The 15,278-nt window shown below is 36.1% G+C and overlaps 1 protein-coding gene across 1 annotated transcript in view; it reads left to right on the top strand.

The window, feature by feature from the left end:
* Positions 1-15,278, top strand: part of LOC105436391 (neurogenic locus notch homolog protein 1) — a 75,103-nt gene that overhangs the window by 2,210 nt on the left and 57,615 nt on the right. The window contains exons 2-13 of the mRNA XM_030984794.1: positions 4,705-4,830; positions 5,689-5,900; positions 6,313-6,469; positions 7,564-7,647; positions 8,644-8,757; positions 9,367-9,486; positions 9,918-10,031; positions 10,982-11,095; positions 11,869-11,982; positions 12,703-12,816; positions 13,791-13,901; positions 14,271-14,381. Coding sequence (XP_030840654.1) covers positions 4,705-4,830; positions 5,689-5,900; positions 6,313-6,469; positions 7,564-7,647; positions 8,644-8,757; positions 9,367-9,486; positions 9,918-10,031; positions 10,982-11,095; positions 11,869-11,982; positions 12,703-12,816; positions 13,791-13,901; positions 14,271-14,381 — 1,491 coding nt within the window. The remainder of the gene's footprint in view (positions 1-4,704; positions 4,831-5,688; positions 5,901-6,312; positions 6,470-7,563; positions 7,648-8,643; positions 8,758-9,366; positions 9,487-9,917; positions 10,032-10,981; positions 11,096-11,868; positions 11,983-12,702; positions 12,817-13,790; positions 13,902-14,270; positions 14,382-15,278) is intronic.

Here is a 15,278-nt window from a genome sequence, read left to right as displayed (position 1 = left end):
AATACTCTAAATACTCTCAAACTAAATTACTCTAGAAACAAAAACAGTGACAAAGGTTATATACTGTACATATATATATATATATATATATATATATATATTTCCAATACTAAATCCACGTGTTGCCATAAGATGACGCAAAAGTCCTGAAGAAGAGAAGTTTCATGCTTTATTTTATTAAAAAAGTGGGTTTAAAGGATAAATCTTCTATTCTTCTAAAAACGCCTTATCTCAAACGTCGGCCAATTCATAATACGGTTCAACCCCCTTAAATACAAATGTGAAACAATTATCATCAGATCCATTGACTAATACTTCTTTTTATTTATTGGTTTATTTAGCATCTTAAGTCGGAGTGTCCTGTTCAGAACACACAAATGTGGTCCACCAAAGCCCTGATAAAAAATACACCTGCAATTAAAGATTCATTTAAATGCATATAAACACAATAAAAACAAAATTAGTAAGCATATTGGCACAACTAGGAACATGTGTAACCTCAGTGGTAGGCCTACACTATGACTTTAAAATCTGAACTTACATCGCATTGGGGCTTTCTTATTTTTGGTTTTGCTTCCGTCTTCGATCCTACCCCTTTGTTACCAGGGGTAATGGGATTTGACGTTTGCATGTTAATCATTTCCTTATCAATAAAGATTTTTTGTCTTCATTGTTACGCTCAACATTATTATGAGTAGCTGAAGAGCCGTTGTTACAGAGATTCATTATAAATACCTTTGTAAAAGGTATATGGTTTGCTATAAAACTCTGATGATATGAACAATATCAAGCCGCAGGCCCGGCTTTGGACGAGGAATGAAATTCAAAACCTTTGAAGCATACATCAGCCCCGAATCATTGTTCATGTTTTCTGTATGGTGGTGTGGGTGGGGTACTACACGCCAATTCCATAACATTCTAGATGGGCCCTAATATTGGCGGCAGACAATGTCATGTTCAGCTCTTCGAATCTGTGTATATAGAACATAGAACTTCATATGATGTATGAGTAAATATAGAATGCAATTATTTCATAATCGTCCATACCACCCAAAGTGGTTCTATGCAATTAGGCATATTAGAAATATAGATCTAGATTCAAGATGACTCCGAGATTTTCGAGTGAGGCAATAGAGATATATCATGTCAATGTTATGGCACCACTCCTATTCATCTTAGCAAATATTCAATATTTACCCAGCGAAATGGCTGTGTGTCCTGCGCCTTCTACATATAGTTAAGATGTGTGAGAAGCGATATGAACAATGCTTAGACTCCAGCAATGGAATTCAGACATGACGAAAAGGAAATATGTACATTTAATCCTTTTCTCTTGCGTCCATTGTTGGCGGAGGGTTACAAGAAGTAAATAAGGGGTGAAGATGAACCAGGTTAAGCATTCTTGGGGAAGGGCGGGACGAAAATTGTGGCCTACGTCATTTTTTTCAATAATTTACATCCAACTGTGGAAAAGAGCGAATCAACCGAAGACGCAATGCTTTGATTTAAGGTGATTGTTCTGCGTAAATGTATGGCCAGACATGTCTTGTTTAACTGATTGAGGCCTCCTTATTAGGGTAGACATTAAGGTGCACCCTAACATCAGATTTCATATTAAAATTGCTAACACACCTGCCCTTATATATACTACATAAACACTAGTATGGTTTATATATTTTTGCTTGAATGAATCTTGTCATTGTTTAGGTCTGAGTTGATTCTACTTGTAAACATGTGTCTGGGATAAACGTATTAGTAATTGTTTCTAGATTTCTAGATTTTCTCATTTTGCTAATAATGTAATATTTACGTTGGTAGATTTTATCGCATCTTTACAAGCCTATTTTAGAAATAGGTTTACCCCTCCCAAACGTAGAATTAAAATTAGACCATAATGAATGCATCATTATTATCCCTTAAACATAATAATATTATGTTAACAGTTGAAAGGAGAAAGGTAATAGTTTATAATTACTAGAATATTTTGTTTAATCATTTTAAAGGCATTGTTTAACAATGTTTCCAGTTTTACAAATCTGAGATGCATGGCCTTACGTGTTATCAGTGTATGTGTTATTGTGTAATATAGAAGCCCTAAAAATTGTGCTTTAAACGATCATGAAGTGCCGTTAAAAATATCTTTGAGTGACAGGTTTTATCAAACTTATTTTCCCCAATATACTGTAGTGTTACAACAACTGTTGGGAAAACGGTTTTTGACATTTCGAATTCCAATCATAAATATCTTGATAATCAGACAAGCGATCGGCTTGTAAAGGGTCGTGGGATTCCTGACTGACCTAAAGGTTTATAATTATGATTGCAGTATGAGCTATATACAGGAGTGTGTTTATAATCTGAAACAAAGATACCAAATCTCTTTAAAGCCAATGTTAGTAAACACTTTCGTTTCCATTGATAACAGATCCCGTACGAAAATTTGATCTGTTGACAATAAATGTTATAATTGTACTCAATACAACTGAAAACTTGTGCTTTCAGTTGGTAGCCGATCAATTTATCAAAGAAACAATTTGTTTCTTCTTTAAAAACCGAAAGGAGGAAGCAATTGAGGAACCAGAAGAAAACAAAAGATCTTTTAAAGTTGAAAACACTTTTTGAAATTTAACAGTGCACCTATCATCTCGGAACTTTGTTACAGGCGCGACATTAAACTTCAATCACAGTAAATAAGATTAGAAAGACTTTCAGGAAATCAATTCTAGGGCCATTTCAATCGCTTATTTCAAAAGGTGACGTTCGCCGCTCTTTAAATTAATATGAAGTGCTTTCTTGAAAGTCTTTGATAATAGCGCAAAAGATCGGTCGCCCCCCCCCCCCCATGATCCCCTACCGGATCTACGAGTACAATGCCTTGGGGCTTTATTAATGTAGTTCCCCATTCCATTTTCAAGGTTTGTGTACGATCTTTTTTTTTTGGTATTGATTGTACTTTTTAATAATTGAATGAATCGTAATGACTTACTAGGAATATTTGTATTGGTTATTGAAACATTCTTAATGCCTTTTCAGGTTCAGATAAAGTGCGGTAAACCGCTGTAAAAAAATAAAAAAAGCCGCCGCGAATGCCAAGTGTTAGATCTCGCCCGTAATAAAAAACTACTGTATCCCATACCGTGTGGAAAGCGAAAAAAGATGAAATTAAACGTGGGATTTTGGTGCGATTGTGTGGGATCTCATATTAAATAGACATTTAGATTTGAATCTTTTGTCTGAATTTGTGTCATTATTACGAAGTGTTTATCAGCACATAAGTGCATTGCTCAGTTGTGGTGCCACTCTTTGCACCTTTGTTCAGAGTCCACTATTTCGGTTCTGAGCCACAAGCTTAATTATAAAGCAATACAAAAAATACTGTAGCATTCCTACGGTTAAGTGACCCGAAATTTTTCTCTTTTTAAGTAGTCGCCCACTTTAGGGTCAAAGTCATTCCAAATTGTATTCAAGGTCAACTCCCTGCTTATACAATAATTGTTATATTTCATTTTGTACTCCTGTAGTTCGTTTGTGTAAAATGCAGACGCTTTAATGTGATGGTATCCTTTGCACCAGCGCGCCAGGGAATTCAAGTTTTTTTGGCCCTTTATAGATGTAATAGATTTGTATTAATTACGATACTAATATAGATTATTTGTAATGCACCAACTCCCCATGAACAAAGTGCTAAAGGCCCAAACGAAAAGTGGGTACCAGAAAATACACAATAATAAGATAAGTTAGATAATAGAAGTAGGTCTACTAAAAAAAATGTCTTTAAATATAACTTTTGAGGGCACTATTGCTATATTTGTTTGGTTTCATTGAAGAATACTTAAACTGCATCCAATATATTACGGTTGACGTGTATGTAATCATGTCATAGATTGCTGGCCGGAAATAGACGTTGCTAGCGTCTTGAACAATTTTGTAGTTATTCGTTATCAGACTGTTGGAAATCAAAATCTCCTATAACCTAACACAGTTTACAATTAGTAATTTAAAGCAGGCTTAGAAACGACACTATCCAAGAGAAAAGAACGTGTGTAGTTCAAAATGTTAAGTAGTATTATTGTTTTTAAGAAGGGAGAAAGAAAAAAAGATAGAAAAAAAAAGATGTGCACATTGACCAATTTGACGAACAGAATACTTGTAGTAGTTAGATTGAATGTGTTGGCGTCTACGTGAAACAGACGTCTATATCCAGAACCTATATATTAATCTTATGAGCGACACATTACAAATCATCTTCGCGTTTCTGTGAAAAACATCTTGCAGTGTATATAATAACAGAACAATTGATACACATCTGCAAGTGGGTGTTAAAATAGTTGCGTCTTTGTATACGAAAAGCTTGATCGAATCCGACAGGTCAATGAAATTCCAAAGACAATCAAACTGCATTTCAATGTGGATCGTGTCCGAATATATTTCAAGATCGAGTGACCTTGTGGTACGTATATATGAAAGGCTGCTCCTGAACGAATTCTTTGCAAAGTTCACCATCAGTTCACGTATCCAGTCAACTGTACATCCTCTTCACTTATAAATATAGTTACAATGGTATGTCATGTTGAGAGCAGTTCATTTAAGACAAGTTTGATAGTTAATTTAATGTTCATGTTCACTATCATTACATTAATTTAGACATTGCTAATCGTTATGTTTATAATCATGAATTAATTTATATTTGTTTTTGTTTGTCAGCTTGTACGCCAACTACTTGTTCGAATGGAGGCACTTGTGTACCAAGACCATCTGGGGGCGTTCCGATGTGCCTATGCACTCTTCCTTATCACGGCGAAACCTGTGGTGAACTACATAGTCTAGGAGGTAAAACTAAATATAACTCGACAAACCAAAATCAATGGAAGATATGCATACTTTGGTTGTATTCCTTTTTAGCCATAGACATTCATATGGGCAGATTCAGAGGGGAAAAGGGAACATGCAAAGCCGTTAAAATCATTATTGATGCATAATTCTCTCCAGAACCCCTGGTTTGGAAATTGCAATTTTGAAAGGTCGAAAATGTTCACTGAGAGGCGCTACCGCATTTAAAGGAGGGGCAAGGATGGCAATTTGCCCCACCTGGCAGATTTCCAATCAAGAAAAACAAGTGCAGCAACTTATTTGTTTAATAACTTTATAGTTAGCAGGATGGAGAGTCATTGTAAGTGCAGACAAACACGAAATGGTCGTTTTCCCAAAATGAGTCATTTGGGGGATAACCCCTCATATATACAGTACCGAAAACAAAGGCCCTCAAAAGAAAATGGTTCCCGTACTAAAATGACATGGACGAAATGTTGAAAGCTGTTTCCCATCCTGGGGCCAAAGTCTGGCTAAGCCACTGTTGCGAAGTATATGAAACATACGTTCAAAAGAAAAAGGAGGTGACCCAGTCGTGCTGAAAATCATAATCACCGCGCACAATTTCTTTTACAAGGTTTACCAAGGCTCATCCTGATAATCCGTGGATTTACTTCGTAAAGGCTCATAGCCGTCGTTACAGTAGATGTTATTGATGCCGATAAATGTTACAAAGAGACAACAAGTTTTAATTTACGCTATATTCTTGTCAATAAAGCCTTATAATAACTTCAGTTGCATAGTATACAGAGAAAAGCTGATATATTATATAGGCCTACGTTTGGATTTTCACGATTATCCTTTGAACATTTTACACAGCAAATTGCGGTGAGGATTTTTTCAACGAGACTAGAGGAGATCTTCTCTCACCAGACCACCCGGATCAGTATCCATCACGGCGAAACTGTTATTATTTTGTCTACTTTCCTGGAGCCCAGAAGATCCGCCTTGTTTACAACGTTATAGATATCGAACCACAGAAGGACGATATTTACATAGGAGGTGGCCCAACCGCTGGTATCGACGCCGACGTAAGACAAAAATGACTTCAATGGTAGATTGGGAGGGTTGGGGCGGGGGGGGGGGGTTAGGTTCGTTGAATGATATGTAGACGTGAAATAGTACAGTCGTTAATAACCTCCCACCAATTACTACAGAAATATTGCAACTGTTTTAATATCATAAAGAAGGACTTCATAACATGAATTCATTGTATATAGGAATACATGCGACCAAAAACTATCCCAGGTAATAGAAGAAAAAAAGGCGGACCAACAATTTCTCCGGGGTATATTTCTTTTTTCTTTTTTTCTTCTTTAAAATTAATCATGGGAGAATTCGGCCGGGGAAGGCATCAAAACCGATATCCTGAACCCTCCACTGTTCATGAAATTGAAACTATTGGCATTTATTCATTCAAACTGTGTCAATCATTTTCTCTAGACATCTTTGGCGTCTTACAATGGCTTGTTCGGCACCACCGATCTTCCTCTTCCTCCTCCTCTGGATGTTTCAAATGATATCGTGTGGATTTCGTTCATTACCGACAAAAATGATCCTAATGGGCCTTTTGCTGGATTCAATATCACCTTCATGGTTGGTGAGTATCAAGGCCTCTTTGGGGGATTTATTTCATCTTATTCTACAAGTAATGTTGTCTAAGTTGTCTGCATTGCAGTGAAAGAGCGTAGTAGCCCATTCACGCAAACCAGACTGGCCAAAGGAATATATTACCCCGAATGGCAAAAATATCGGTCTGGTTGGACTCAGGGTTATATCAGTTTTGCTTTGAGACTGAGGTATAAGACATGCAACATTTTTGTCTTGTTTTTCTTGTTGTTGTTTTAATTATAATTACCTTTTTTGGGGTGTTTCCCTCGGTACCAGGAAGCCTCGAAGAAAAATGGTGAAATTAATCACTAAAACTCTCCAAGTATAACCAACTGGGATGTGCAAGTGTATCATGCACTCGGGTTTTCCCCTTTTGTCTATAAAATGCCAATTTAAATTTTTTTTTTTATCCACATTGGTAAATTGTTAAACTGACAAGAAGAATAATTGGTGCCAATTTGAGAAGACAAAACGGATAGGACATGAAGAATAATAATGTGAACTGCTATGGAAAACATGGGGTGCTCTACGCTCTTAACCTAGGGATTCCCCTAAGCACAAAACCTTCATCTTACGTCTTATCCTAGGGACGGGGTGATTTCAAAAGTAACCTGTAACTGTTATCAAACACTTTCGGCTTTAATCCTTAGCCTGGATGCGGCTGGACTTGAACCCCTGATCAACAAGTAGCCGATGTAGCGAGTAGACTTGAGACATGGCTCCATTGCTCATTTGACTTCAAACATAATTCAAATTATTCTTTCTGTCAATCTGTTGGTCGATTGAATCAGGTGTCTCCGAAAATCTCAAGTAGGGTTCGCCCCATGGCCTGGTTGATAAGACGTTTGGAGCTAGGGGCATGCCTTGGATTCCCGACGAAAGCACCTCTTTTTATCCCCAAGTAAACTTTTGCGAAAATCACCCATAGAGGACAGCAATTTGGAAAGTGATTGAGCTGCACAACCACCAGTCTCTCGAACCCTTTCGCATTGTATACATCTGGCATTATTTACATTTATCGTAGGTTTCTCTTGAATTTGTGAAATGTTATTTCCTGTCATTACCTTTGCTTCTAATTCATAGATGGTGATGAATGTGTGCTTAACAGCAATCCCTGTCCAGCTGGCTTTTCATGTGTGGATTTGGATTTCGATTATGCTTGCCAAGGTTAGTAAACTGTTGAATTAGATTAAACGAAAATGTAATAGCTTCTTATATTTGCCCATATATAGCTAGTGCTGATCTTAACGAATGATAATCCTCAGTTTCTATACAACATAGCTGACAACGTCAGATAGATGGGACCTAGCTAATCACCAAGGCAGTGTTTCACGAAACTGTCATAATGGTTTTAAGTACAAGTTCACCGACAACCCGTGTATGAAAGTTAACACGCGTTTCAGCTGGATGTTGGAGAACTTGTATTTGAGACGGTTTTGTGAAGCAAAGCACTGAGTGCATAATTTGAATATTGATGATTTAATCGGACAATTAATATGCATATGGGTTTAATTAGCAGAGAATTGTATATGTGGTCACTGTGTATTATTAACAGTAATACGGAGAATGAGACTCGGATCATACGGAGGGTCGGATACGATTGTTTGATTTTTAGACTATTACACCTGAAAGTATTCATATTACTTAACGAGTAGGTAATGTTATTGTAATGTAAAGTCTTGTAAATCCCCCGTTTGTTTTAAAACATGCTATGAATGTCTTTTTTACATTTTCGTACCGAGAAGATTGTTTTCCTTTATCAAGGATATTCCTATTTCATTGTCCTTGAAAAAAGAAATATGAAACATTATTACATTTTAGTGTAAAGTTGATTTTTGTCTAGTGACAGTTGATTTGAAATTCTCATAGCTTTCATCATTTTAATTTCCAAGCACGTATTATTTACAATTAAAATACAAATTGTTGGCAACATAAAGCCATAATTTTCCATCTTTCACACAATTCACAAGACTACATGTAGATCGCCCTTGAACCACAATACTTGAATCTTTGTACCATGAAATGGTTTTCAAAAACATAAATCAATATGTGTTTTTTTCTACTCGGATTATGTTATATAGAAACAGACATGATCATAGAACGATTCCTAAAATCCGTTAAGAAGTATTGAAATTAACCTGGTTTTACTTTTCTTCTTGACAGAAATCGACGAATGTGCGAGTGATCCCTGTATAAATGGTGGCTCTTGCACAGATCTTGTTAACGCCTACAGTTGTAGTTGTCCTTCAGGCTACGCCGGTGACCGATGTGAAATACGTACGTATATAGTTAGCTGCAGTCTGTTAACTTTTAAGTTTAAATCGTGACTTTAAGCTTTACAATCAGGGTCGTGGCCATACATTTCTTAAAGGAGGGAGTTCTGTCGTAGTTTGGAGAAAGCTTGCCTACGCCTTTTAAGCAGCTATCGTCTGGGGGATTAATCTTTCGTTTAATCATTCTAGTAGAACACGTATAATTTGTTTCCTTGGCTATTATGGGTGATACTAAGGTCGTTATCAAGATTACCATTATTATTGTAATTATTAACATGACAATTAATATTATCATTGTTATTCTTATAGCTATCATTTTATATTATTGTTATTATTATTGTAGTTATTATTATTTGTATCGTTATTGTTATTGTTAATATCATTATTATTATGATTATTGCTATTATTGATGTTATTATTATTGTTGTTATCATTATGATTAAAGTTAGTAGAAGTAGTAGGAGTAGTAGTAATAGTAGTAGTAGTAGTAGTAGTAGTAGTAGTGGTGGTGGTATGGTATTGTTGTTACGATCATCATCATTATTGCTATTATAATAAATATTATCACAATTACCATTGATGTTTTGTTTTTTGTCGTTATTTTTAACAACAGTGATTAATCCTTGTATCAGCGGGCCTTGTGTTGCTGCCAATACACAGAATTGCCGTAACTTGATTACATCATACCAGTGCGTTTGTGTCCCTGGTTATAACGGTGTCATGTGTGAAAACGGTAAGTTAAAGGGGGGTGGTGTCGGATTCCACATGGGAGCCGATTACTATGCGTCTTTAAGCTTTGGTAATATTGTGTTTTACAACTACAGAGCATCACATACTAGCTGAATGAGCCAAATAGCCTTACATCATGATCTTCAAATCGGCGACAACTTTAATTTTCTTTTCGAATCATGGGTGTAACCCCCCCCCCCCTCTCGCGACACCTAAAGAAACTACATACGGGACACGACATGTAGAGAGAGAAGTTTAAACATCTGCGTAACAGTCGAACAGAAATGTAGTATATGTAATGGATTTCACAAGATTGAATTCAAAGAAAAGTTTACCACAAGTCCAAATTAAACAAGCCTCATGTTATTTTTTTTTTTGAAATTTGGAAAAGAACGACTTCATGACCAACGATCATTTTGAAAATTTGCTTTACAGAAATCAACGAATGCACTTCCGATCCATGCACAAATGGTGGCACTTGCACTGATCTCATCAATTCGTATAGATGTACATGTGTTGCTGGATACACCGGGCCGCTCTGTCGAACAGGTATGTGTTGTTTGCAAACCAGGTTTGAGGTTCGGGTATGTTTTTCATAAATGCAGTCCTTTAGTTTTAGACATAGTGTCATCCAATCATGCAATAGTCATTAGCAGAAGACTGTGAATCTATATTTCAATGAGGTAACAATATATCCTGCATTTGGTTTAGTCCTTGCCTATTATGTCTCATTTTTGGGGAAAGTATGATCAATAAAGTAAAAATTAATGAAAATCGATATACTGGTAATCCACTTGATATTTTAAACCCACGCTGAAAAAGAAAATTATCTTCCGCGAATTTTACCTGATGATTTGGATTGAATTCGATTCCAAAGGAAATTAATAAACCCTTCAAAAAAGTTTGGAAACTCAAGTTTAATTGATTATATCTCTCTTGTTATGGCATAATCACCGCTGAGTTTATTATCTTTAGAACGTGTGTTTATTCTTCTTTAAAATGATACCCCACTGATATTCAATTATTCAATGTACATTACATCAAAATCAGGAACGAGGTCAAAAGAGAAAAGTTGCGAAATGGACTGCTCCTGTTACCCTCCTGACATGATTGTTCTGTACTTATCTACACGTACTTTTCGTTCCATAAATGACACTTAAAGACTCGTAATTCCAACATCAACTGTTTACGCTGCCGAAATACGATTTGGTGTAGCTGATTCTAGAGTATGAAACAATAGAAAATATGTCAACTTAAACAAAAGTTGTTGTGTCTTTTCAATTTTTGTTTAAACATTGTAGGCACTATGGTCCTTTTTGTCATATAGCTCAGTATAAACGACCCTTCGTATTGCGATTATAATTTTAACTTCATGTACAACTCTCCGCATGGATAAGCTAGTGTCTTTACCTGACTTGTATTTTGTTCATCGGCCTTGCGGTTATTTTTAATAATTGTAGTTTTATGACTTTTCCATTTTAATCTTCATTTATCCCTAGATATCAACGACTGTAGTCCCAACCCGTGTGCCAACGGTGGGGTTTGTACGGATATGGTCAATAGCTACACCTGCCAATGTGCTGCCGGATTTGAGGGAACAGACTGTACAACAAGTAGGTTTGGGGCCATATTGAATTTCTATATTTCTTGGAAATCTTCTCCGAGCTCAGAGGTTGATTGCAACATTTCCCCCACATAGTGTATCTGATATCTGCCATACTAGTACACCCTTGCAGTGTCATTCCAATAATAGGTCTTTATGTTCTCCTCCCAGTTGGTTTCCGGCTTCCCTCTAGGTCTAGTACCTTCTAATTTTCCTTCGAGCAAATATTTCAACAAGAAACTCTGATGTATTTTAATGTAATATGATCTAAATAGTTCACCATTCTTTCTTTACATATTCCTATAAGAATGTTTTTATTTAAGACTTGCCAAATGGAATATTATTTTGTTACTTTTCAAATCTTTTAATGATATTCTCATCATTCACTTGTACAGCCACATATCAAAAGATGTGTTTTTATATTCCATATTCTTTGCAAATGTCCGTGTTTCTGTTCACTACAATAAAACAGACCTGACAAAAACATTCCTCTCATTTATGATGAAAAGAAAGAATCACTTTGATCGTACATTTAATTGAAGAAAAAAAAAATTAAACTAGGAATGGCCGTTTGTTGCATGCATCTGGGAACAAACCATTATTTCGAATCTACATAGATATTCTGACCACAAGTAGCCTTGTTTCCTGGAATTACTTTAACCAACCAAAATCTACATGGAAATCCGACTACATGTCTTAATCAGCCTAATTCTGTTTTCTGTTTATTTTATCTTGAATGATTATCATCTATTCATGTCTGGTTTGATTTGGATTGAATTGTAGATATCAATGAATGCGTCTCAAACCCCTGTCAAAATGGAGCAGTCTGTACGGATTTAGTCAATGGATTTCAATGTACCTGTCTCCCTGGATATACCGGAACCACGTGCGCTGAAAGTAAGTAAACCGAACTCTCCATGTGCTGCATTGCTTTAACCTTTAGAATTAAATCATCAGCATATAACATGTTCCATAACACATATTTCTTTACTGATTCTAATTAGGCATACATCGTAGTAGCAAACAGTGGATGCAAGACTGATTCTTGATATACACCTACCCCAACATGGAGACTCTAACATGAGCACCCACTTCTAGCCATTACAGCCCTAACCAGACCTCCCGGCACCATTCTTTTGTGGATTGCCCATTCTATAACAGGTCTAGGTACTTGATTAAATGCTATCCCCAGATCCACAAAACACATGAACGACGCTTTCGTGTCATTAATTCTGTTCTTAATGAAAGTATAACTATATATTATATATATGTATATAATGATTTCCGAATTTAAATTATTCAGTTATTCGATGTAATCAAATTTAATGCGTACGTCTTTGTTGAATTCCTTGTTATGAATTATGTAATTTACTCGGTACGAACAATTCTATTTCAATTGTCAGAATGCACATTGCATACATTAAATTACGGTAACTGTTGTTAGGTAGGGCTAGTCATAATGTTTGTCTAACCGAGCAACAACTCTTGTAATCAATTTGCATTTTGACTATTGAGATACAATGAAATAAAAAAAAGTGAATGTAATGTAATAGCTCGTCACTAGGTAATTGTGTATACATTTAAATACATTTTTTAAATGGTTTGTTCTGAATACAGATATTGACGAGTGTGAGAGCTCACCTTGTCAAAATGCGGGCACCTGTATTGATCGTGTAAACGGCTTCGATTGTGACTGCCCGGCTGGATTTGCAGGGATCTTGTGCGGAATAAGTAAGGAAATCTCATCATCCCTCATAAGCTCATATAGATATCAACAGTAGAAGTAGTAGTAATAGTAGTAGTAGTAGTAGTATTAGTAGGTAGTAGTAGTAGTAGTAATAGTAGTAGTAGTAGTAGTAGTAGTAGTGGTAGTAGAAGTAGCAGCAGTAGTAGTAGTAGTAGTAGTAGTAGTAGTAGTAGTAGTAGTAGTAGTAGTAGTAGAAGTAGCAGTAGTAGAAGTAGTAGTAGTAGTAGGTAGTATTAGTAGTAGTCGTAGTAGTGGTAGTGGCAGTAGTAGTAGTAGTAGTAGTAGTAGTAGTAGTAGTAGTAGTAGTAGTAGTAGTAATAGTAGAAGTGGTTGTAGGTGTTGCACCACAATTTCGATTTATGGTTTTCAGTTGAAGAGAGTCTGGGTTTTGGAACAATAAGTTTACACTTTGTTAGTTGTTTTATTAATAATTTATTCAATTTATCGGTGGTTTTGGTTCATTAACTTAATAATGCAAAAGGTTCATGAGCATAAAGAACCAATCATTGAGCATAAAACATCCTCATTTCTATTGCGTTTCCAATTTTCCAGGATACAATGTTTGATGTTAGGCTTTTGCCAAAGAAAGGGGATAAAAGTGCATGCAAAATAATTAGAACATCGCAGTGCAATAATCATGATTATAGTAAATCAATGTTTCTTATCTGGAAAACTTTCAGGATCTTAAATGTTTGCTTTATTGTAAATAGCCCATGCCTCAACTTCCACAAAAGTCTAAGAGCTTAGTGACTTTTCAAGAAGGAAAATATATTGGTTACCAGTAGGAACAACATTAAGTGAACAACTAATCATAGTAGCTTCATCAAAGACGGCGGGGATACTTATCATACACTGTTAAGTGTAGAAGAGAAGATATAAATGACCTGCGCTATATTGGTGGATATTATATGTATCATTAGTGTATACAAATAAATATTGCCTATGCATCTGTTTATAGATATCAACGAATGCAATCCGGATCCTTGTGTTTTTGGACAGTGCACGGACCTTATTAACATGTACATGTGTACATGTGATCCAGGGTATACTGGTACTAACTGCAACATTAGTAAGTACCTTAACTAGCAGTATATGTACTTGTTTCATGATTAATAACGAACAATAATTAATAATATTGAACATGCAATTTGCATATAGCATCGATCCCATATCTGCTGTATTAAAGGATGCCCTTTCATTCGAATTTTTAATTGGATTTTTTCTTTCTTTTTTCAAAAAGTACTCCAAAGTTGAATAGTAAATATCTTTCTCTCTGTCTCTCTCTCTCTCTCCCTTTCTCTCTTTTTTCTCTCCATCTTTTCCCCTTCTCTGTAACACTCTGTGTGTGTGTTTTCACACCAGGTCCAATACAGGCAATATACATGTTTAACAATACACATTTTGTCTGTTTTTTCTCGTATCACTTACTTTCGATTAGATATCAACGAGTGCACGCCAGATCCTTGCGTAAATGGTGACTGTACAGATTTAGTCAATGGATACACATGTGCATGCAACCCGGGTTATACAGGACGTAATTGTGAATTAGGTAAGGACGTTGTTCTCAGTATGACAAGTAAAACTACAGCTTCTACCAATATTATTGATAACTAGCAGGACCCGCGGAAATCCGCGGGATTCTAGAGGGGGTGGGGGTGTAAATAGATATATAGAGAGTGTCTAAATTAAAACCACCAAGAACTTTATTTGCCATTCAGGCCATTAAAAAAATATACATGTTTAGCGTCCCCGCCCGCTTCCTTTTTGGGGGCCGCCTCCTATTTTTTAATTTTTTTAATTTTTTGAAAGAAAAAAAACATGAAAAGCACTGCTAAAATGTATTTCTGATTTTAAAGAAGAAAAAAAAAAATTGTGAAAAAAAAAAAATCTTGAAAAATAGCCCGAATGTCAGGGAAAATGTACGGAGCGGCCATTTTGAAAGAAAAAAAAAGAAAAAAAAAAGGGCCTCCTCCTACCCATTTTTCGAAAAAAACAGGACGCTAAACATGTTTTTTTTTTATATTTGGCCTTATATAAAAATTAAAAAAACGATCCAACTGTACCGGCAGTTATTCTTTAAGCCACTGGAACTGCGTAGAGTTCCGTAGTGTGGCGTACCGACTACGCAGAAATTAGGCTGCGTATTAATGGGAAAATAGTCCCTGCGTAGGTTATGCGTAGGCTGGCGTACAGGTTTGCTTATGGTTGCTTACTGTGTGGAAAGCTTTTACTGCTTTGTCGATCTGGCGTAAGGTAGCGTACTGTTGCGTAGGCATGTAGCGTAGTGTTGCGTAAAAAGGCGTACTTTCTGCGTAAAGTTTCTACGCCGAAAGTACGCGAAAAAAAATAAACATGTTGAATTGTTTTCGTTCATCTTGCGTACCCCTTTTCCGTCCCTCAGCATATAGTAACGTAGGCCAGCGTAGTTGGTACGCAACACTACGCA

The sequence above is a fragment of the Strongylocentrotus purpuratus genome, unplaced genomic scaffold (genome assembly GCF_000002235.5).
Source record: "Strongylocentrotus purpuratus isolate Spur 01 unplaced genomic scaffold, Spur_5.0 spur5_scaffold_14, whole genome shotgun sequence".
In the NCBI taxonomy this organism is placed as follows: Eukaryota; Metazoa; Echinodermata; class Echinoidea; order Camarodonta; family Strongylocentrotidae; genus Strongylocentrotus; species Strongylocentrotus purpuratus.
Note: the sequence above shows the minus strand (reverse complement) of the source record. Positions and strands in the feature narration are given on the sequence as shown.